This window comes from Bos taurus, chromosome 4 (assembly GCF_002263795.3).
Source record: "Bos taurus isolate L1 Dominette 01449 registration number 42190680 breed Hereford chromosome 4, ARS-UCD2.0, whole genome shotgun sequence".
Taxonomy (NCBI): domain Eukaryota; kingdom Metazoa; phylum Chordata; class Mammalia; order Artiodactyla; family Bovidae; genus Bos; species Bos taurus.
The window spans coordinates 38,475,691-38,500,083 of NC_037331.1; the positions used below are offsets into that span (position 1 = coordinate 38,475,691).

General features: G+C 35.5%; 1 protein-coding gene across 13 annotated transcripts in view; it reads left to right on the forward strand.

Annotated features, from left to right (window-relative positions):
• CACNA2D1 (calcium voltage-gated channel auxiliary subunit alpha2delta 1) overlaps positions 1 to 24,393 on the forward strand; it is a 519,970-nt gene that overhangs the window by 322,483 nt on the left and 173,094 nt on the right. For all 13 annotated transcript variants that reach the window (XM_024990478.2, XM_024990480.2, XM_024990485.2 and 10 more), the window contains exon 6: positions 9,679 to 9,808. In XM_024990478.2, coding sequence (XP_024846246.1) covers positions 9,679 to 9,808 — 130 coding nt within the window. The remainder of the gene's footprint in view (positions 1 to 9,678; positions 9,809 to 24,393) is intronic.

Genomic DNA, 24,393 nt, shown 5'->3' on the forward strand with positions numbered 1-24,393 from the left:
TTTTATCTAGATACTTACTTGCTAAATGCCTTTGATTATGATGACTTTGTATTACCACTGGAAATACCTCAGCAGGCCATATGAACACAGGGATTTGTTACCAATATAGTACTAAGAAATCTAAACCCATATTTATAATAATCTTCTTGATAATGTTAGCTTTTTTGACTAGTTTACTGGTTGAATTAATTGAATCACTTTTCTATCTGGTAAGAAGAGCTAGTGCTGGCAATGGAAGCATCATCTCTGTCATTCCCTTTTTGTTCAGTGCAACTTCCATTACTAGAATTTCAACTTCAGTCATTATTAATTACAGCTGGTAGCACATATGGAGTAGGTTGTAGCTAAGAAAATAGTAAGTAAATTTACACATCAGTTCAATTCAGTCACTCAGTCATGTCCGACTCGTTGCTACCCCACGGACTGCAGCACGCCAGGCCTCCCTGTCCATGACCAACTCCCGGAGCTTACTCAAACTCATGTCCATTGATTTGATGATGCTGTCCAACCATCTCATCCTCTGTCGTCCCCTTTTCCTCCTGCCTTCAATCTTTCCCAGCATCAGGGTCTTTTCAAATGAGTCAGTTCTTTGCATCAGGTGGCCAAAGTATTGGAGTTTCAGCTTCAACATAGTGCTTCAATGAATATTCAGGACTGATCTCCTTTAGGATGGACTGGTTGGATCTCCTTGCCGTCCAAGGGACTCTCAAGAGTCTTCTCCAATGCCACAGTTCAAAAGCATCATTTCTTCGGTGCTCAGCTTTCTTTGTAGTCCAACTCTCACATCCATAAATGACTACTGGGAAAACCATATCCTTGACTGCTGCTGCTGTTGCTAAGTCACTTCAGTCGTGTCCGACTCTGTGTGACCCCATAGACGGCAGCCCACCAGGCTCCCCTGTCCCTGGGATTCTCCAGGCAAGAAAACTGGAGTGGGTTGTCATTTCCTTCTCCAATGCATGAAAGTGGAAAGCAAAAGTGAAGTCGCTCTGTCGTGTCCAAGTCTTTGAGACCCCATGGACTGTAGCCTACCAGGCTCCTCCATCCAGGCGATTTTCCAGGCAAGAGTACTGGAGTGGGTTGCCATTGCCTTCTCCTATAGCCTTGACTAGATGGACCTTTGTTGGCAAAGTAATATCTCTGCTTTTAATTATGCTGTCTAGGTTAGTCATAACTTTTCTTCCAAGGAGTAAGCATCTTTTAATTTCATGGCTACAGTCACCATCTGCAGTGATTTTAACCCCCCAAAATAAAATCTGTCACCTTTTCTACTGTTTCCCCATCTATTTGCCATGAAGTGATGAGACCAGATGCCATGATCTTCGTTTTCTGAACGTTGAGCTTTAAGCCAACTTTTTCACTCTCCACTTTCATCAAGAGGCTCTTTAGTTCTTCTTTGCTTTCTGCCATAAAGGTGATATCATCTGTATATCTGAGGTTATTGATATTTCTCCCAGCATCTTAATTCCAGCTTGTGCTTCATCCTGCCCAGTGTTTCTCATGATGTACTCTGCATATAAGTTAAACAAGCAGGGTGACAATATACAGCCTTGACATACTCCTTTTCCTATTTGGAACCAGTCTGTTGTTCCATGTCCAGTATTAACTGTTGCTTCCTGACCTTCATACAGATTTCTCAAGAGGCAGATCATGTGGTCTGGTATTCCCATCTCTTGAAGAATTTTCCACAGTTTGTTGTGATGTGATTAACACATAAAGTGTGCACTGAAAGTGACTTTGTAGGAAGTAAGCTCTCCTTTCTCCTGTTGTACCTGGAGGGTGAGTGATGACTTGAGACCAACTCACATACATTTAGTAAGGCCAGAGTAGATGGAGTGCTAATGCCACTCCATTTAGTAAATATTAATAACATTTAATTTTTCTTATTTACTCAAAATGGGTGTAACTGTAAGTTCAAATGTTTTTTTCCACCCTTCCTATGAATTCTTTTGGGGACCATGGACACATGGTATATTAAGTTTTATTTTAAGTTCTTCACAGAGAAAAAGTCTTGGTTGTCACTTGAGAGAAGTAATTGAAGTAATTCTACTTGTGAAATTGAAGTGAAAAGCCCAGCTAATATTCTAAGCTATGTTCACCTACACAATGTCTCTTTGACTGATTGATATCTATACTATGTTGTGAATGCATTATCATAAAATAAAATGAAAATTCTCAGGGCCAAGGGGTTTGGAAACCAAGAGACTCCTTTGGTAAATGCTTATTTATACCCACCTTCCATCATTTACATGTTTTTGTAGTTACATGACATTTAGGAAAAGAAAGGTTGGAAACAATTCACTTTAAGTTAAAGTTCATAGATTTCAGAATTATAATTTTCAGAGCCAGAAGTAGCCTTACAAATCTTATTTTCCCCTGTTTCTTTAAAAAGAGAAACAAACAAAAAAGCACCAACAAAAAACCCTGAGGAGCCATAGCAAGAACACAAAGAATTGGAATGAGAATGAGAAGCTGAATTCCTGACTTAGGTGCTGTCTGTAAATTTACTGGGCTGCTTCCAGTGTTTGTTCTTTCTTCAGATGGAAGTAGAAAAATCATGAATTTGGGGAGTAAGAAATATAGATTCAAGTTGATTTATTCACTGAACAAATAGTATAAATAGGGCAAGCAGATACAATTCTAAACAATTTGCCAGGTGCTAGGGCCACAACTGAACAATGTCAATGAGTTCTCTTGCCCTCGTGGTGACTATATTTTAGTGTAGTGAGACAGCAAACATGGGACAGATAAAATGGCTGGTAACATTCTTAAGAGGTGCTTGCTCCTTGGAAGAAAATCTGTGACCAACCTAGACAGCATATTAAAAAGCAGACACACTGCCAATAAAAGTCCACCATCCAGTCAAAGCTATGGTTTCTCCAGTAGTCATGTATGGATGTGAGAGTTGGACTATAAACAAAGCTAAGCGTCAAAGAATTGATGCTTTTGAGCTGTGGTGTTGGAGAAGACTCTTGAGAGTCCCTTGGACTGCAAGGAGATCCAACCAGTCCATCCTAAAGGAGATCAGTCCTGAATATTCATTGGAAGGACTGATGCTGAAGCTGAAACTCCAATACTTTGGCCACCTGATGCGGAGAGCTGACTCATTTGAAAAGACCCTGATGCTGGAAAAGATTGAAGGCAGGAAGAGAAGGGGATGACAGAGGGTGAGATGGTTGGATGGCATCATTGAATCAAAGGACTTGAGTTTGAGTAAGCTCTGGGAGTTGGTGATGGACAGGGAAGCCTGGCGTGCTGAAGTCCATGAGGTCGGAAAGAGTTGGACATGACTGAGCGACTGAACCAAACTGAACTGAACATTCTTACACATCCATGAGTCCTTAAATACCATTTCGAATATTAATTTGTTGATGACAAATTTCTGATTTTAATTCAGAGAATTCTGATCATTGAATGAGCTTTGTTGCAAATTTGATTTTTAAAAGATATCTGAAAATAAAATGTGGTAAAATTATTGCTTCTAAAGTCAAATTTGGTACAATCTATGTAGGACAGAATGGAAATAGAGGCAACTGCACCAAAGCAGTTATGTAACCACTCTTTATCCTTTTTTTGACATTTTATACACAGCTGTTAATTTATTCTCTTTATCTTGAAAGGGTTGTCCTGCCATCTATCCATCTATCCAAATTCTGTCCATGTTAAGACATAGCCTGAGGTTATATCTTAGAATATGACTTAAATTTTGCGTTAATGAATCTTTGACAAAACTTACTGTGAAATTCCGTAAAGTCAGTCACATCTGCATTGCTCTTAAGGTGATAAATGTGATGTAATATTTCCATGATTCTATGGGCAGTAATTTAGATGGGAAAATCTCCAAGAGAGTACTTTTCAGCTGAGATCCGAAGAATAATCTGATACTATTAAAAAAGACCAGGAAACAGCATACCAGGCAATGGGAACAACAAGCACATGGACCTTAAACCAGGAGGAGCATGAAGTGTGTGAGGAACAGGAAAACAGGCCAGGGCAGCAAGAACACGATGATCAAGGAGGACAGGGCAGGGGACGTGGATAAAGAGTCAGGCCAGAAGTAGGTCGTTTGGAGTCTGTGAGCCATTGAGAGGTTTTCATTTCTTTATAAATATGGTAGGGTTTTGGTTTCCTGGAGTCTGGGCTCTGTGTACATTAGTTGTAAGGTGTTAGTCTTGGCCTCCGATGTCAAGGATAACATCTGGTCTACCCTACCAATTTTTTTTAAACTTATTTTGCCCTGAAAGTACTTTTTTTTTAAGTATGTTTGTCTGTCATAATCTTCACAATATAAAAATTTGCTTTTAATTTTTTAAGAAATAGATGGGCCTCATTTAAATCTTTCATAATGCAATGCATATATACCACTATGTGCTTTCCAGTGGGAGTTTCAGACTATTTGAAATCACACAGTGCTTTTCATATGTAAGAAACCATTTCACAGTCCCTTAGTAGAGAAAATACGCTCTCTGTCACTCCCTAAAATTTAGGTTACATATTTATATATAGAATAGATATGTATATGTTTTAGAGTATTACATTCCTTTGTAATGCTAATAATTTGCAAATTTATACTGCTCACGGAGTTTACATCAGCTTCCAGCTCTTTTCATAACACTTTCCTGTACCATGGTTGTGATGGCTTTCATGCTCACTGTGGGCTAGGTCCTGGATGGGTGAGTCACGAGCATTCATCCAGCGTGCAAACTATCAATAAAAATTCATCAGTTTCATTTTGAGAATATCCTCAGATCCTGTATTCCTACTTAATGTTATCGGCTTCCCTAGCGGCTCAGATGGTAAAGAATCCACCTGCATTGCGGGAGACCTGGGCTTGATCCTTGGATTGGGAAGATCCCCTGGAGGGGGGCTTGGCAACCCACTCCAGTATTCTTGCCAGGAGAATTCCCTTGGACAGAGGAGCCTAATGGGCTACAGTCCTGGGGTCATAAAGAGTCGGACATGACTGAGCGACTAAGCACAAAACATTATCATTGTAATTTTCATCAGCAACCTCAGTATCAGATCAGATCAGTCGCACAGTCACGTCCGACTCTTTGCGACCCCATGAATCGCAGCACACCAGGCCTCCCTGTCCATCACCAACTCCCGGAGTTCACCCAGACTCACGTCCATCGAGTCAGTGATGCCATCCAGCCATCTCATCCTCTTTATATTTTATTTGAAAATGCCTATTTTTGCTTTTAAATTTTAATATGCAAGTTACTACAGTGATCACTATCCCTTTTTGACAGTTGAGTTCAATGTTATGTTTCATATTTGTATTTATCTTTGAATCATTTCATCATATTTATAAAAGGTATGTATTTTTTGCTTTAATATCCCCTATGTGTTTTTAAACTTTTCCCCTGTGTTATTGTACAGTTTCAGTTGCTTACTGTTTTCCCTGCCACCAAAGTCAGGTTATTCCAGACTGTTTCTTCTTTTTATTTTATTTATCATAATTGTAGTAGAAGAACACATGGAGACTTAACAGTGCATCTAATTTTAAGAAATAGAATTATTCATTCAAGTTTCTTCTGACCACTAATGGTATTGTATCTTTTATGTTAACTGTGAAACATTCTTTTCTTAATATATTGAGTAAATTGCCTCTGAGGAATCCATTTTATACTTTTTCCATAGAGTAAATCTAAGAAGTTAAAAATTTTAACTACTTGACGACCTGGAGAAATCTTCTGAATTTAGAAGAAAACTTTTATTTGTTCATCAGACATGATTAGCTGAACTCATCTTTTTTTTCTGGGGATAATATGCTATTCATTACTTTATAATTTTTTTTGTTTTGTTTTCTTGTTGTTGGGATTCAATAGAGCATATGTACAAATATTATATCAAAATCCTTAGTATCATTTTAGTGTCATATATTCAGTGTCATCCAGTTCATATTTCCAGTTCAGTTCTATTCATTTACTCAGTGCATCTTTGACTCATAGCGTCCTCAAGGAGAAAAACAGCAGCTTAAACCAATTAACTCAGGAGACTGGACGGTGTTCATATTGCATCATAACTGAATTCATTGTTTACAGTTCAGCGTGACCTAACACCCTGACCAGAAAAATTATAACTGGCTGAAGGCTCAGCATCTTTTTCTGTCTATTCATTATTCATTAACTGGGCATGGGCAGCTGCAGCTGCCCTGATGAATCCCCACTGCTTATTGATGCAAGTGATTTACTGAAAGGGAGGCTTTCCTGTATATCAGTCAGAACTGGTAACCAGCCTTAATGCTTAGATTCCAGTGGTGAATAGTGGTTACAGAGCCAGTCTTATCTTTAATCCATAGAGCTGATAACAACATGTCAGCATAGAGCAGCCTTTTAGTCTTGGTGTCTCTATGAAAGTCTACTGTAAATATCATACATCTATGATTATTATTTTCATTAGGTGATAATATGCCTAGAGACACATTATGTATCCAAAATTTTATTTGATAACAGTGACAAAAAATTTCAAGAATCAAAAATATCTATATTGAGAAAGTGGCAAGGCCCTATTGTAAATAATATCTACTAAGTAGTTGTAAAAAAGAAAAGGATGTATTTGGAGGTGGAAGTTTTAAAATATACACATATAGACATTGTAGAATTTTATATAAGTCTATAGTCTTTGGTTTTTGAAAAACTTGTTTTGGTACACAAGAACCCATTCATTTAACCCTTTCACTGCTGCTGCTGCTGCTAAGTCGCTTCCGTCATGTCTGACTCTGTGCGACCCCATAGACAGCAGCTCACCAGGCTCCCCCGTCCCTGGGATTCTCCAGGCAAGAACACTGGAGTGGGTTGCCATTTCCTTCTCCAATGCATGAAAGTGAAAAGTGAAAGTGAAGTCGCTCAATCGTGTCCCACTCTTCGCAACCCCATGGACTGCAGCCTACCAGGCCCCTCCGTCCATGGGATTTTCCAGGCAAGAGTACCAAGCCTTTTCATGGTTTTCTATAAGTATGTGGTTTGTAATAGGTTTTATATGAAAAAAACAAACAATCAGCATCACATGAGCTTGAGAACACTGAGGGTAAATATTATTTTCTTTAGTGGAGCTTATCTCAGAGTTTTGATGTGCCAATGTGCTTTGTTATTTCCTTAATGGAAGAGCAGAAGAGTATTACTACCTCAACTTATTTTAAGTTGCAGCCAACCCTGATAGAATCTGCAGGGACTGTTTTCTTTTCAAATATCCTTTGACAAATATTACTGGCCATATTGCTATGTGCATGCATCTGTTATTCAGTAATAATAAAACAGTGTTTCTGCCCTGTGGAGGGTAGAAAAATTGAGACATCCGTTAATATGCTTATTACTAGTCAATTCTAATTTTTTAATGAAAAAAATTGTGTGTCTAATTTAAACTATTGATATTTTAAAGGAGTGAACTTGCAGTTTTAATGTGTATCACGATCACCTGGAGGGTTTGTTGAATTACTGAATTGCTGGTCCCCTTCCTGACATTGGGGCTTCCCTTGTAGCTCAGTCAGTAAGGAATCTGCCTGCAGTGCAGGAGACCTGGGCTCGATCCCTGGGTTGGGAAGATCCCCTGGAGAAGGAAATGGCAACCCACTCCAGTATCCTTGCCTGGAAAATCTCATGGACAGAGGAGCCTTGTGGGCTGCAGTCCATGGGGTCGCAAAGAGTCAGGCACGATTGAGCGACTGACATTTTCCTGACATTTCTGATTGACTGGGCCTAGGGTGGAACCTCTGACTTGCATTCTAAAATGCTTCAGTGGTTGGTGATATTGCTTCTTCAAGGACTAAACTGTTAGAAGCCTCTGCTTTAAAATAAATATTGAGGCTTTTTACTAATTTAGAATGTTTGCAGTGGAGAAGCATAATGACATCATTTATTTGGTGAGACCTGCTTTACATTCATATTATTAATGGAAGTAGTTTATTTTAATTTTCCCTCCTCTTATTCAAGTCAATTGTGCCCATAGATAATCATAGAATAGAGGATGAATTTTAAATTATAAGAAAATTCATGACTGAATCCAGGACCAAGTCCCAGTTATTATTTTTATTCTTTCCTTTATTAACAGTTGGAATCATGGTAGATGTGTTAGGTTAAGTGTTTTGTTCTGTGGTGCTTCTTTGCCTTATCATTCTTTCTTTTTCTTATCCTTAACACTGCACACACCTAACCTTTGCTTTAGAAAATAATATGAGTTAGTAATTTCTGCATGTAGGCTTTTTGTCAAATTTTAGACTTTCAGCACTGCTGTTTCATTATTTTGTATATTCAGTTTGTTACTAGAGGGGCAATTATATCTTTGTTGCTTTCACATGGATTAAAGATAATGATCCTTCTTTAACTCTGCTTATCGATGACAAATTTTACAGTCCGAATGACATATAACCAGATGTGCACACATACACAGAGAGTCATATCTAACTAAACCACAGTTGCCAAATATAGTCCTTCTCCTTATTATAGAGAGTATATTTTCATGTCTTCTTCAACATTGTTTCATTTGAAAAATAATTTGGTCATGACCTGTTAAATTGATTTCATTACATAATAATGAGTTGGACTTGCAGCTTTAGAAATCATTGATTTTTTTAAAGCCCTTTTGCTAATATTTGTGTCTAAATAATCTTTCCCATGTTGCAACTTCCCTAGGGAAACAAGGAAGTGTGTATATGTGTGTGTGTGTGTTCTTGGGATACTAATGGGTTATCTGGTTGTCCAAATTCTCAGAGCCATCTAGAAAGCTGGACACTATTGCTTCTTTGTAAAGTTTGTTTTTGCCACATCCTGCCACCCTTATGAGACTGTCCACTTAAGTTCTTTCTCTTGTTTATCAGTTGTATTACTGCAGTGTGCTGTAAAATAGTCAAATGTTGTGGTTCTTTTTTCAGTTTTGTTTTGTGGAAATTTCCTTAGGAAAGTGGAATACATTTACAGATACGCATTTTGGATAAATGAGTGAGATTGTTAGTTACTTGCCAGAGGAGAAACTGAATTACCTTGCCAGGGTAATTTAATAATCAGAAACATAGTTCAAATAGGCAGAAAATTAATCTTCAACCTTAAACTCTGTGGGATTTTCTTGAATCAATATTGATTGAATCTTTGCTCCTACCTCAGGAGACAACTTGGTTGAAGTTAGGATTCAATTGTACTTAGAGTTACAATAGATCTCTTCTTTCTGAGCATTTGTACTTTCCTTTTTTAAAGCAAAAATTGATACACATGGAAAACATGCAAAAATCAAGGGAATATGACAAAATAATCCTTCATTGCTATTATTTTTTGTGTTCATGTGTAAGATTAGTTGTCAAACCAAGAAATTATATAAAGTTGTAGCATAAGTGGTGAATTTATTTCAAGGGGAAACTTTTACTTTGGTTGTATTCTATTCTTTAAATGTATATTTTAATAAGTGCTGTGCATGGGAAAGCTCTGGTCCTCTCAGGATGTTCCTGGGTGACTCCAATGTTGAGGAAATTAGGAGAGAAGTTAGGTTATAATGTGAATCCTATCATGAAGATACAATGTGAATGTTAGTGGCTGAATGGAAATTTGTGGTGTCTGATATTATCGTGGGAATATTTTAAAATATTCTTACAAGAATATGCATTTGGCAAATGAAGAAGTGAATGTGAAACTATCTGTGTTAGGATACATTGTAATATTCTCTTTATTGTCTGTCTTTTCTTTATAGCCAGAAAAGAATGATAGTGAACCAGGCAGCCAGAGGATAAAACCTGTTTTTATCGATGATGCTAATTTTGGGCGACAAATATCCTATCAGCACGCAGCCGTTCATATTCCCACTGACATCTATGAGGGCTGTAAGTAAAAGGATGTGAACAACTCTTGGAATACCATGTTTTTAATCTAGCTTATGTATCTTATTTTTGGGAAAAAAAAAAGGGAGCAAACTTGATGCTCTCATTTATATGTTATTTAAGAGTCTATGGTAAACTCTGATTTATGCAAAAGAAGAAACCTAATTTCCATGAGCAGTATATTGTCATCGGGCCTCACTATGTGAATAATTGCAGGAGAGCCTGTAACCACGGAGGTGTCCTCCTCTTTTAACAAATAATTCTGCCTTTCCAGTTGGTATCAATAACTTCCAAGTAATACATGCATTTATAAAAAATTAAAACTATGTAGTATTAGTGCACACAAATATTTTTACAAGGACACCAAACTGGTAAAGAAAGAGCAATGTGCATTGTAGACCCTCCAGTTCTTACCACAACTTACTGTGTTTTACCTGTCTCTCGCTCTCTGATCTGCCTCACCCTATGATGTAAAGATACCGCCCTCCTAGTTTACTGTGAACTCAAGGTAGAAAAGGGTTGGGTAAAGGAATAAATGATACCCTAAAGAAAAAGAAAAACTTCAAATTGAGTGAGAAGGCTTCACTGCAAGGAAGGGAGGGGAGTACGTTTTTAGGAAGATACAGGGGAGGAAGCTTATGGCAGTGATATTCCTTGGACAGCCTATGTGCTAATAAGGGCAGAGCCTGACAGTTCTAACTAGGAATTCTCCTAAGGGCAACGTAATCGCTTAGGAAGATGAGCTGTGACCCAGAAAGCAGAGTCTTTGCCCAATCACAACTCTGGTTTTACATGTTATCCTTTTCTAACTGGTTCCTACCCTTCCTGCTTGTACCCTGCCTTTCACATAAGTAAATGGTAAGGAGAAAGAACCACTTGAGATTTTTAAAAGTGTGTTTCTAATAGTCCCCTTAATTAAAGACACTGTAAAATGTATTGAGTGTCCAGAGTGTATACATAATTGCCTGGATTCTGGATGCAGACAGCCTAGGTTAAGTTAAATTTCAAACCTAAATTTTAGCAGTATTTCATTGGGCAAATTTATTAACTTTCTGGGCAAGCATTTTTTGCACCTGTAAAGTGGGGATAAAATTACTAGCCCAAAAGTTCATTTGAGAATAAAGTAAGTTAATATACTTGAGTTTCCACAATAGTGCCAAACTCAAAGTAAGCATTATATAAATGTTTGCTGTTATGACTAATTACAAATGAAGTTTATTTAGTAGTAGTGTTAGTTAATCAGTTGTGTCCAACTCTTTGCGATCCCACAGATTGTAGCCCACCAGGCTCCTCTGTCCTTGGGATTCTCCAGGCAAGAATACTGGAGCGCATTGCCATTCTCGTCTCCAGAGGATTTTCCCGAACTGGGGATCAAACCCAGGTCTCCTGCATTGCAGGCAGATTCTTTCCTGTTGGAGCTACAGGGAAGACTAAAGTTTGTTTAGACGAAAGAATTAAGTACAGGATGAATACAAGAAATTAGCTTTTGTTTTTTGGATTCACTCTGAGATTGTTGCTTAAAAGGGAATTTTTAAGTGCATGCCTGACTAATCTCATAATATAAATCTCATCTTCTGTTTTATTTTATTCATTTGTTTTGTTTCACCTTTTTAATATTTTAAAAAGTACATGTTTTCATCATGTCATTTCTTTAAAAATATTAAACATATGATTTTGCTGTATGATAGGAACAATATGGTATATGTAAGTAGTTACATAATTTCATTTCTTTACAACTTAGCCATATTGATTCTAAGTCCTTTTAGAAATTACTAGGATCCAGGTTTGATTTTTATATTTTTTTGTTTTTACTTTGCTGCATTCTTTTTTTGAGAATATTTTTGATGTTTGCAATTAAATTTTATAACTTATGACAACAATTATCAGATAATACTGAGCTGTATGGTTGTGTTTCTCATTTTTTAAAAAATCATGTTTCATCCACTTTATTTCTATTAGAAATTGTTATCACCTGTTGATTTTTGGGTATGTCAGCAAGAAAAATATAATTTTAGAGTAATTATCTTATTACTCTAAAATTATATTTTTCTTTCGAATTCACTTTAGAAGAACAAACTGGTTGGATATAAAATTTCTGAGTCAAAGCATTTTTATGTTGACACTCTGTGGTCATCATGTCACTGTTGTCTGGTCTATATTAATATGTTGAACAAACATGAGGCCAGCTTGAGTGTTTTTAATTTGTTAGCAGACTTTCATGATCATGTTTCTGTTTTGTTGCCAATAGTGATTATCCAGATATTCTCAAACTTTCCATTAAATTCTCGAGGAAGGGTAACAGAACTTTGTCCAGGGAGAGAGAGATCCCCCTCTTCCCCAGTTCTTCTTGAGTTTTTTTTGGCTGGTCTAAAATTGACAGAAGACAGATTAATAGATTAATTTAAAATCAGTTTGCATGTATGAGTGGTGCTAGTGGTAAAGAATCTGCCTGCCAATGCAGGAGACACAGGGACACGAGTTTGATGCCTGAGTTGGGAAGATCACCTGGAGTGGGAAATGGGAAGCTGCTCCAGTATTCTTGCTGGAGAATCCCAGGGGCAGAGGAGCCTGGCAGGATATAGTCCATGGGGCTGCAGAGTCAGACACGACAGATCAGAGCAGACCAAATCATAAAAATGGTACCCTCACAGTGTCCAAAGCAGGCCAATTACATATCACTTTTAGACAAACAAACAATATGTGAAGAGATAAGACAAGGCAGCTTGTGCTTGGGGTAGCTGACTAACGAAGTAACAACATATGTTTGTACAGCTCGCTTAGCTTTGAATTCCTTACCTCTGCTGATAGGAGTGCATACCTTCATGTGGAAGATGTATTTCCTACTTTTAGAGGGTAAGAGAGAAATGGTTGTATTTTTTTATACTTTATTTTCCATTGGCTGTTTCTCACATAACTCTTAATTCAGAATAATCAATATGCTACTGAGGTATATTTTGGAGCAGCCTACTCTGGGCTACAGCAACCTCACACATTTAAAAAAAAAATTTCTTTTTCTAAAAGCTGTGTTACCACAGTAGAAGAAATTTTAATATTGCATGCATGTTTAAAATAGAAAATAAAGGTCTCAAACAATAACAACTCCCGAAGCTAATCATGACTAAGTTTGGGGCATAGTCTTATAAAATATGTATTTAAATGCAAACACAAACTAATGAAATAATCCCAATGGGATTTTTCATATTGCTTTTCAACTTGCTTCCCCACCAACCTGTTCTGCTTGCCTTGCTCATAGTAGAGAGATTTGTTGTTGTTAAACTATTAAAAGGCTGAAAATAGAGAGGAGAAAGGTATCTCTTTAGGAGTAGGTTATCCAGGGAATAGAAAAGCAAAATAACTTTGATTAACTTTTCAATGAAGTGATATTGAATAAATAAGTGAAAAATGCATTTTTCGCTAGGTAATTAGAACCTAAAATCATTAGAACCTAATTTACCAGTCTAGTAAATTATACACCAGTAAATTATAGTGTCTCATTTTATTACTGTAACTTTGTTAAAAATTTTTGAAGAGGAAACTCAAGCTGAGTTTTTAATGAAAGTCCACATCACTGGTAAAAAATGGAGTCAAGTTTCATATAAATTCTAATTCTAAACTTTATACTTTACAGTACAGTAATAGATGAAATTTCTAATGTTTTCATTTGACTTAATTTTGACTCATATTACTTGTGAGCCAAGATCTAACTCCACAGGAGTTAGTAACATACTGATTTTGCATGAGAATCTTCATTTTCTTATTTCTTTTGCTCTTTTGTTTTTCATGAAGTCACATTCATTAATGTCTTCATCTATTTTATGCTGGAACAAACATAAAATTGACACATAAAGTAAATCCAAGTATCCTTTCTTCATATTGATGTCACATAATATACATATCTTCTTTTAAAATCCTATAGAAGAGTTTTGACTTTTTGTAAATGTTTGTTTCTTATTTAGAATAAACTGTTGGTGGATATTTACAAAGGATGATTTTAATAGTCTCAGAGGCTAAAAAGTATTACTTTGATTACTTTGAAAATCAGGAAGATAGAATATTGAAATAGATGTTTTCAGAAATTGTAAGAAATTTTGGTATATGACATAATTTAAAAAAAGAAAATGAAGCTATGTCTTTGGATTGTGTATTTAGTCCTATTTATCTTGAAGAAATATTGGCTTCTCCTTTTTTGATGAAATCGCATCAGTAAGACTCTGACCTTGCCTGGCCTGCACTGCTTTAAAATTCATATCCGGTGTTATGAGCTATGTGAGTAAATGACATAGGAGTAAAATCAGAAATGTCAATAAGATCTTGAAAATTTAATAATTACTGGCATTTTTCATGCAGTTCATCAAAACATATCAGATGCACAGAATCATTCTAGATTCTGAATTTAATAAATGGAAAAGCATACTTTAATTGAAGGCTTAACTGAAGGGAACAGCCTCTTCTTGCATTCAAAGACAGTTTGTGTCTCTGAATTCTCATAAGATATCTTGTGTTCTAATTTTCCAAAGGTGATTACTTTTGAAATTCCCTTGAATTCAATATGATTGCTTTTGCTCCATGATATATTTGAAGTTTTCAAACAGTGTATTTAATTAAAATATTGTCTGAAAGCTTTTAGTTTTGAGGATTTTACTGGTTAATACTTTAATTTTAGAGGGCACCCAAACTACACTTAATTTTTTAATCACTTATCTGTTTCAGTATAAAAATAGTAAACTCGATAGAAAGGGCTGAATATTCTGACAATTTGTTTTAATCACAGAGCTTTATTAATGTGTTAATTATTTTTGATTCAAATATAAGGAATGCTTTTATAGAATATTTTGGTCATTTGTCATTAGAAATTTATGTTAATATTTATTTGCAGAATTATTATAGTTGTAAAAATTATACATTACTACGAGAAATCAGTAGGGAACTCCAACTTATGTAACTTTCAGGTACTAGATACTTTTGTCCTTATACTACCTTTTGAGGTAAACTAGAAGGCAATGGCACCCCACTCCAGTACTCCTGCCTGGAAAATCCCATGGAGGAGCCTGGTAGGCTGCAGTCCATGGGGTCGCTGAGGGTCGGACACAACTGAGCAACTTCACTTTCACTTTTCACTTTCCTGCATTGGAGAAGGAAATGGCAACCCACTCCACTGTTCTTGCCTGGAGAATCCCAGGAACGGGGAAGCCTGGTGAGCTGCCATCTATGGGGTCGCACAGAGTCGGACACGACTGAAGCGACTTAGCAGCAGCAGCAGCAGCAGCAGCAGGCGATTTATAATTTCTATTTTAGAAATTTAAAAATGAACATACTTCTGTCACAGAGATACAATGATTTTGATCCAGGAAGACAGAATTTTCTGGAGTTATATTAATATCCTTGGAGGTCTCATATACTTTAACAAATATACTCTTTATAAATTGAATTATCTATAATCACTAATACTGGGTTCTCATTTATCTTTTCTTACATTGAGGTATAGTCTGTGTACAGTATTATATATAAATTTCACATGTACAGCATAGTGGTTCACAATTTTTTAAAGGTTATACTCCGTTTATTGTTATAATAAAATATTGCCTATATTCCCTATGCTGTGCAATATATCCTGTAGCTTATTTATTTTATAAATATTAGTTTGTATCTCTTAACCCCCTACTCCTATCTTGCCTCTCTTAATGTTCATTTGTTTTGTCATAGAAAATATAACTACTGTATGTAAAATGATGTTAGTGTAAAAATTACAGAGGAGAAAGCTGCTAGGCTTTTGCTGATTGTGATAGTCTTTCATAAGCCACTAATCTATTTCAGGATATGTGCACTATTTAATTAGAGAATGCTTATAGTTTACTTTTGCTGTTTTAAAAATCTGTTTATAATGGAAATATAGCACTGAACAAACAGATTTAAAAAATCCTGTACTGAGGGAGTTTACATTGTGATGGAGATAGGGCATAAAATAAACAAACAGTTAAATAATGAAATATATTGTAACATAATAAAAGCTTGAGATAAAAATAAAATAAGGGAGGGTTATATGCAGTTCCTGGGCTTCCCTATTTTCTGGTAGCTCAACTGATTAAGAATCCGCCTGTAATATAGGAGACCCCGTTTCGATTCCTGAGTCAGAAAGTTCTCCCAGAGAAGGGATAGGCTACCCACTCCAGTATTCTTGGGCTTCCCTGGTGACCCAGACAGTTAAGAATCTGCCTGCAATGTGAGAGACCTGGATTTGATCCCTGGGTTGGGGAGATCCCCTGGAGGAGGGCATGGCAACCCACTCCAGTATTCTTGCCTAGAGAATCCCCATGGACAGAGAAGCCTGGTGGGCTACAGTCCGTGGTGGTGAGAAGACCTGGACATGACTGAGCAACTAAGCACAGCATAGCATAGGCAGTTCCTGGGTTAGGAGTTGGGGAGTTGATATTTAAAACATGGAGATAGGGAAGGCTTTGTGGATAAGATAACATAGCCTGTAGTTGGTGAGCATGAGAGTTGAAATTCTCTAGATGTTGTTGCAGGCAGAGGGAAGAGAAAGCACCAAGATCTTGAGCCTGCTAGGTTCATAAAGAGCCTAAAGACCAGGGTGGGCATAGCTGAGGTAGCAGGTGGGAAGGAGCAGGTGTAGCAGCAGAGGCCTCATTGTATACAGCCTTGTGGATAATTGCAAAATACTTTGATTTTCATTTTGAGATTATTTTAGTCTGTTTGGACTGCTCTAACAAAATGCTGTAGACAGAGTGGCTTATATAATAGATATTTATTTTTATAGTTTTGGGCACTGGAAGTCCAAGATTAAGTTGCTGACAGGTTTGATTTCTGATGAGGTACAGAGAGCTTCCTGTTTTGTAGATGGCCCCCATCTTGCCGTGTGCTCACATGACTACTTCTTTGTGCACATGCAGAGTGAGTGAGATCTGATATTTTTTCCTCTCTTTATATGACAGCAATCTGCTTATGAAGGTGAGACACTAATTCCACTACAAATGCTCTGCCCTCATAACCTCATCTATGCCTAGTTACCTCCCAGAGGCCCCACTTACTACTACTGTTGCATTGCAGATTGGGTGTTCAACATACAGGTTTTGAGAAAACATAGAGATTAAGTCCATAACAGAGAGGGAACTCTGAGGTGTTTTTTGGATGAGGAATTACACTTTCATAAAAAGGTAGATGCTGAATACTTGATTGAGAACAGACATAAAAGGCAAGAATTGAGGAGGAATGATGGGACCTTGGACCAAGGTTGCAGCTCAAAAAAGTATACCTATTAAAATATGTGGATTTTTATTTACAGGGCAGCAAAGGAGAAACGGACATAAAGAATAGACTTACAGACTTGGGGAGAGGGGAAGAGAGGATGAGATGTATGGAAAGAGTAATATGGACATTTACACTGCCATATGTAAAATAAATAGCCAACAGGAATTTGCTGTAAGGCTCAGGAAACTCAAACAGGGGTTGTGTATCAACCTAGAGGGGTGGGATTGGGAGGGAGGTTCAAAAGGGAGGGGATATACGTATACCTATGGCTGATTCATGTTGAGGTTTGACAGAAAAGAACAAAATTCTGTAAAGCAATTATCCTTCAATTAAAAAATAAATTAATTTTAAAAAATTGTGTAAATCTAATATACTTTTGAGATATACATTTTTCCTTCTTATTTTATGTGATGGAGACATTCTATTCAATTAACTTAATTATCTCAAAATAGTGTGGCAAATTTTATCCTCATAAATAAACATTATAAAAGCACTTTTAGTTGAGAACTAGTAAACTAAGATAAATTTCTTGAGATCTTTAAAGAGTAGTGAATTAATTCAAGTTCAGTAGAACATCAAAAGACCTTTTTTCTGTCTTTCTTCACAACTTTTAAATTTTCTTTTTGAGATAAATAAATTCCATGCAAGTTAGTTTCCTCTTCATCATTCAGTGTTATAAGTTAGAAACAGGATTGTAAAAACAGAGGGAAAATATATAGACATATTTCATTTTACCTGTTTACATAAATCCTTACATATCCTTTCATTGGTGCAAACTGCTGAGCTTTTTTCAGGCTTGCCTGGTGTATTTCCTGTGATAGGCTTCTGGTTTGGGATTCACATCTCAGTACTGGCAAGTTTCGAACTTCGTAACTGTTGATGTATAGGTATGTGCATGGTAGTGTTTTAGCTGTTGTTTTCTGTAAAAACAAATAATCTTGAATTAATGCATAATCTATTTCTTTCAAGTAAAATGTTAATAGGGTTGTTCCACTTCCAGAATCTTGATTGGAATAACATATGTGTTCCTGTTAAACATCTTATGACTTTTACAATTGCTTTTGAGGCAAATATAACATTAAAATGCTTATTTTTCTTACTAAAATAAGTATATGATGATTTTATGAAATACAAACTAGTGTAAAGGAAAATATGTAAAATTGCACTGATACAGATACTGTATGTCTGTGTATATGTTCATTAAATATACTAGTAGCAAATATATAATTACTAAGCAAATATACTGAAACCCTACAAAGTTTAAGCCTGACCTTTTACCTTATCAGAAAGTATTTTTATATATTTAATAATTTTTATCATGAGATATAGATAAATCTCTGTATTTCTCATTATCACCTTAAGATAAAACAAGAACTTATATTAAAAGGACAAAACTATTGATAAATTTTCTTGATATTACAGGTTAGTACCAAATTAGATTATACCTTCAATGAATTAGTTCCTTTCTAATTCCAATTTGTCAATGACACTATTATCTTTTAATTAATGTTTTAGAGATTATGTAGAATATTGATAGTATATTGGAATAGTTTACTGCCTTTTTTTTTCAGCATTGTCATATGTTTGTTCTTCAACACTAGGTTCCATTGCTATGTAAAATAAAATGCTAGGGCACTATGAACTGTAGCAGCAGTTTGTCTGAGGGATGGTAACAAACATGTTTAGAAATTACCCTGATTTTCCCACATGCTAGATCTTTCACAACATATATTGTAAAGTTTTCACTTTTACCTGATTAGCCTGAATTTAGTGACTGTGCTTAATTGAACTTTGATAAGTATATACATTTAAAATTTCAAGTAGCAAAATGTGTTTAAGTGTACTTTGGCAATAAAATCACAAGCTTTAAAAAAAGATTGTCAAGGCTGTTGGAAAATGAGAGAAAATATGAAAAGTAAGAAGTACAACTCCAGAAAGTGGAGATTAAAACCATGAAAGGGCATTAGGGGCAACTTTACAGTAAAGTGCTATAATCTGTAAGAAGAGTGGATGATTTATTATAAAATAAAGTCAGATCAACTCAATAATATGTCAGTAATCATAAAATAAATTGGAAACATTCAAGTTTATGGCCAAAAAAAGTAGTTTCTGTTGAGTCATTTCTATAAAATTTTCAAATAAATACTTACAAGTTTTGAATGTTTTTCTAGAAATGTGAAAAGTTAATTAACTCATTGCTTCATTATAAAAAAAAAGATGTAGCAGAAAAAAATAAAAAATTGTAAGCCAGTTTTACTTTATGAATAATAATGAAAAATTGAATGAAAAGATTTCCAAGCAAAGTAGCAATGAAAGAATAATGCCTGGAAACAAAACAACTGACTCGATAATTGAGTATTTTAGATGTCTAATAATGCTTTTATATTCTGTATCAATTGATGCAAATTAAGCATTTACCTTTTTTTTTTCAGTTTGAAATAGAATTGGCATATAGAACTATATAATTTTAAGGTATAAAATATAATTTGACTTACATATATCATGAAATGGTTGGCACAGTAGATTTAGTGAACATTTCATATAATTTAGTATTCAGGAAATGGAAAAAATTTACATTCATTTTTAATTGAAGTCATTTTAATTAAAATCTTATCAAAATACTCCTACCAATGATAAAAACTGCTCTGATGATTAAGGAGAGCTGAGAAATTCCCACTACTTCTGTACAGGTTTGTTTTTAGAGTATTTGTTGTCCTTGTTTTTATTTATTACAAATATGATTTTGGTTTAATATACAATTATATGAATTGTTTTGTGCTAATTTTTTTCAGCAGATAATTACCAAAAACAAAGTTTTTGAAATTCTGGGGGATACATCATTCCATGCTATAGAGTTGTGTGTTCAAAGACTAAAAAATACCAATACATGGAGAAGGAAATGGCAACCCACTCCAGTATTCTTGCCTAGAGAATCCTGTGGACAGAGGAGCCTGGTGGGCTGCTGTCCATAGTGTCGCACAGAATCAGACACAACGGAAGCGACTTAGCATGCATGCCTTGGAGAAGGTAGTAGCAACCCATTCCAGTATTCTTGCCTGGAGAATCCCAGGAACAGAGGAGCCTGGTGGGCTGCTGTCTATGAGGTCGCACAGAGTCAGACACGACTGAAGCAGCTTAGCTGTAGCAGCAGCAGTGCCACAAAGTGAAAATATAGGTCACTAACTACAAACCACCAAACGGTTCCATTTCCACTTAAACCAAGGTTGTACACTTTATGTCTGAACTTTTTTTATTTTTTGTCTTCATTCATATCTTGGTAGTTTTCCCTGCTTTCCAATAAAGTTTTTCTATGAGGGCTAACAAAAAAAAATAAATAAAAAAATAAAAAATACCAATACAATATTGTAAAGTAATTAGCCTCTAATTAAAATAAATAAATTTAAATAAAAAAAATAAAGACTAAAAAAGTGAATGACTTTAACATATTATCATGGTTATCATATTAACAAAGTAGCTTTTCTTTTTTCTTTAAAAATGCTATTTAAATCATAAAGGCATGATCCTAAGCCATGAAAGCAGAAATCTGGTAAAGGCTAAAAAAAGGACACTTTTAAGAAGTACCATTTATTCTCTAACAAAATATCATCTTATGTGTGTGTGTGTGTCTGTGTGTGTGTGTTTAAGGTTTAGCTTAATTAACTAGCATCACTCCTCATTAAGAGCATAGCAATGAAATAATAGAAACATGAGAAGACATGAGGTACTAATACAATTTTAGGATAGGATAATTTGATCATGCTTAAAAGTATGAGACAAAGAGAGGAAATTCCACTTCTAAGGGAAAGTTTGCACTTCATTTCATTGTTTTTCTCTAATGATGTTTCTATAATACATTCATCTTATAAATGCAATATAGTATTCATTTTCTAATAAGAAAATGTTGACCAAAAGTAAACCCAAATGCCAAAGAATATATAGTCTTCTGATCTTACAAGATAGATACTAGCCCTTTAATTCATTCAGACTTATAGAATAACAGACCAATTAGCAATAACAGTTTCATGGATCTTGTAAATTGCTATGGACTGAATTCTGTCCCACATGGATTCACATGTTGGAGTCCTAACCCTCAGAGGTGACTGACTATATTTGGATAGGGTCTTTAGGGGGCAGTCAAGGATAAACGAGGTCATTAGGATGGGGCCCTAATCTGGTAGGATTGGTGGTTTTATAAGAAGAGGCATTCCTGCACAGGAAGGGCCATGTGAGGAGACAGCTGGAAAGGCAGCAGTCTGCAGGCCTGAAAGAGAGTTCTCACCAGGAACCAAATTGGCACTCACCCTGATCTTGGACTCGTCAGCCTCTAGAACTCAGAGAAAATACCTAGTCTGTGTTATTTTATTATGGCAACCCAAGCTGGCTAAGACACAGTTTTGTTTCCAGGGAAAAATTGGAATAGGCTTAAACTTGTTTATATATATATATATATATATATATATAATATAAAAATAACAGTATTGGAGAAGTCTCTTGAGAGTCCCTTGGACTGCAAGGAGATCCAGCCAGTCAATCCTAAAGGAAGTCAGTCCTGAATATTCATTGCAAGGACTGATGCTGAAGCTGGAACTCCAATACTTTGGCCAACTGATATGAAGAACCAACTCATTGGAAAAGACCCTGATGCTGGGAAAGATTGAAGGCAGGAGAAGAAGAGGATGACAGAGGATGAGATGGTTGGATGGCATCACTGATGTGATGGACATGAGTTTGAGTAAGCTCTGGGAGCTGGTGATGGACAGGGAAGCCTGGCATGCTGCAGTCCTGGCATGCTGCAGTCCATGGGGTCGCAAAGTGTTAGACACGACTGAGTGACTAAACTGAACTGATATATAATGAGCTGAAAATTTAAGTTGGTTATGTCATACTTCTAAACATACATCAGAGTGTAAAGTATTTGCCTGTTTAAATTTGAATTTGCAAAACTATTTTTGGCATTTTAATTTAGAATCTTATTTTCTGTACTTCCCCTTTGAAGTAGTTGTGCTGTGGAAATCAGTTTATGCTTGCCAACTCAGTAGATGAATAGACTTACCTATTTATTGGAGAGACAGTTAATTTGTAATTCTAGGTATATATAGCAGTAATGATTAGATTGTTTTCTTGGAACATTCCCTAAGTTATAATTCCCTAAATTTATAGATCCATAGGCTGTGCAGATATAGAGCCTAAAATTTATAGTTACTGAAGTGTGGTTTTGTTTTGTTATTTTTTAAGAGAGGGCAAAAGAATATTGTAACAACTTGACTGACGGTCCATTCATTTGATCATGTATCCTGTGTCCAAAATGGTGCCAGAGTCACTCTGACAAGTTTTTTCTTGTCTGTGCAGTAAACATTCTCCTGTGTACATTACAAGGTGATTATAATACTCTCCCCTGGTTGAATCTGTGAAGCATTCTAGTCTCTTATTTGAAATTTGAAGGATATTTTAAACCACAATTATATTTAAGATCTATAAAAAAAACCTAGATCTTATTGAAAATAAAGTGGTACATTAGTTAGCCCTTGTGATAGCTTCTACTGCAAGATCGACTCAGTTCTTGTATATAAACATCTATCATGGTGATTGTATCCATCTTCTGTATCATGTATTGACACTGTTCATTCAACCATGCCATGTTTTCTCAATTCTGTTATAGGTAATGAAATTATAACAGGATTCTTAATTGGGGTAATGATTTGCTGGCCAAACAAATTTGGGAAATGTTATATAGCTTCCTCTTTGGAGATTCCTAGTACTTATTAACCTTTAAAAGTGCAGAGAAATTATGCTAGAAATAAATAAAATTTGTCATTTTACTGATAATTTTTCATATTTCTATTACCGTGTAACATTAACATACTATAAGCTAGAAATAAAATTTAATTCATTTTACTGATAATTTTTCATAATAATATTTCTATTATTTCAAGATAATATTTCTATCGCTGTGTAACAGTAACATACTATAAGCATATATTTAATTTAATTCAAATAACACTACCCAAAAATTTTATATTATTGGCAAGTGCCACAATACTTTTGATAACATTTACAACTCATTTTGTTTTCTCCTTGAGTCACCTTGTCCAACTGTGCCAGGCAGTTTCTTGTAAAGATTTAACTTTATTTTGTTAGACTCAAACTTTTTCAGTAAATGACTAGATAAAGATGACTTTCCTGGTAACAGATAATAAGATGGTCTCAGTTACTTTTAGATATAAATACAGTATATAAAAAGCAAAAACACAACCTTAGTTCCAAATTTGATTTATTATTAACCCCTACTGCTCTAGCACCCTGCACCGTAGGTTAGGGCTAATGGAAGCCGACAGTGGAAAAGAGGCGGAAGGGATGGGGTACTTCCTAGCTGAATGTATTTTGCCTCCACCAGGTGGAAGTGCTAAGGTGAAGGGAGGGCAGAGAATGGTTGGTATCTGGCTGGCTGACTTTGGCAAGGCTAGGTAGATGTAGTTATGTGGTAAATAATTTAAACTAACTTTTTCTCTTGGGGAGAGATTGTATGGGTTATTTAGAAATTTCTTATGTGGGCATCCTCTCCGTAGTTCCTTTGAACCAGCAGACACATATCTCTATATCATGTGAAGATGTTCTGCTACTGTTTTCTGTGGCTTTGGGTGTCATTTTGGATTTGTCTCCTCAGTACTATAAGAGAATAGTGCATTCTTCATGCTGCAAGGCAGCCTTAGCAGATGTTACCCAATCAGCCAAAATTTGGACATAAAATGTTGCATCATTCTTAATGTTTTACAGTATGTTTTTTACTATTTTTCTTTGCAAAATTTCTCCTATATTGTTGCATATTTGGATAAATATTTAAGAAAGGGCCACTGGAAAGTCTTTTATTTCTAGGAACCTCATGAAGATTGTTTGGTGAGTCCAGAAAAGTTTTTCAAGAATCTCTGTCAACAACGAAGTTACTCTTGGTATTGCATCAGTGTTTTTTATCTAATAATATTAATGTACATGTGTAAGTCACTTAGGTACCAGCCTTCCGTAACTCACTAAAGAAAAATCACAGATCTTTCTGTAACTTCTTGGAACTGAAATATATTTCTCAGTGTTGTTGCTAAGGAAGGGGGCCTTCAGATATTGTATAATATGATTATTAAACTTCCTTAATTTCTATTCATTTTTCATATTTTATCAGAAGTTGTGAAAATTTTTTTCTGTTAATTTTTTAAAATCTGTTACTGAACATGGATATTCAGGGATTTGTTAAAGGTCAAATTATTGCTGTTTTTTAAAAAATTGTTAGGAGAATACAAATAAAAATCCATTGTCTCATTGTTTATAAAAAG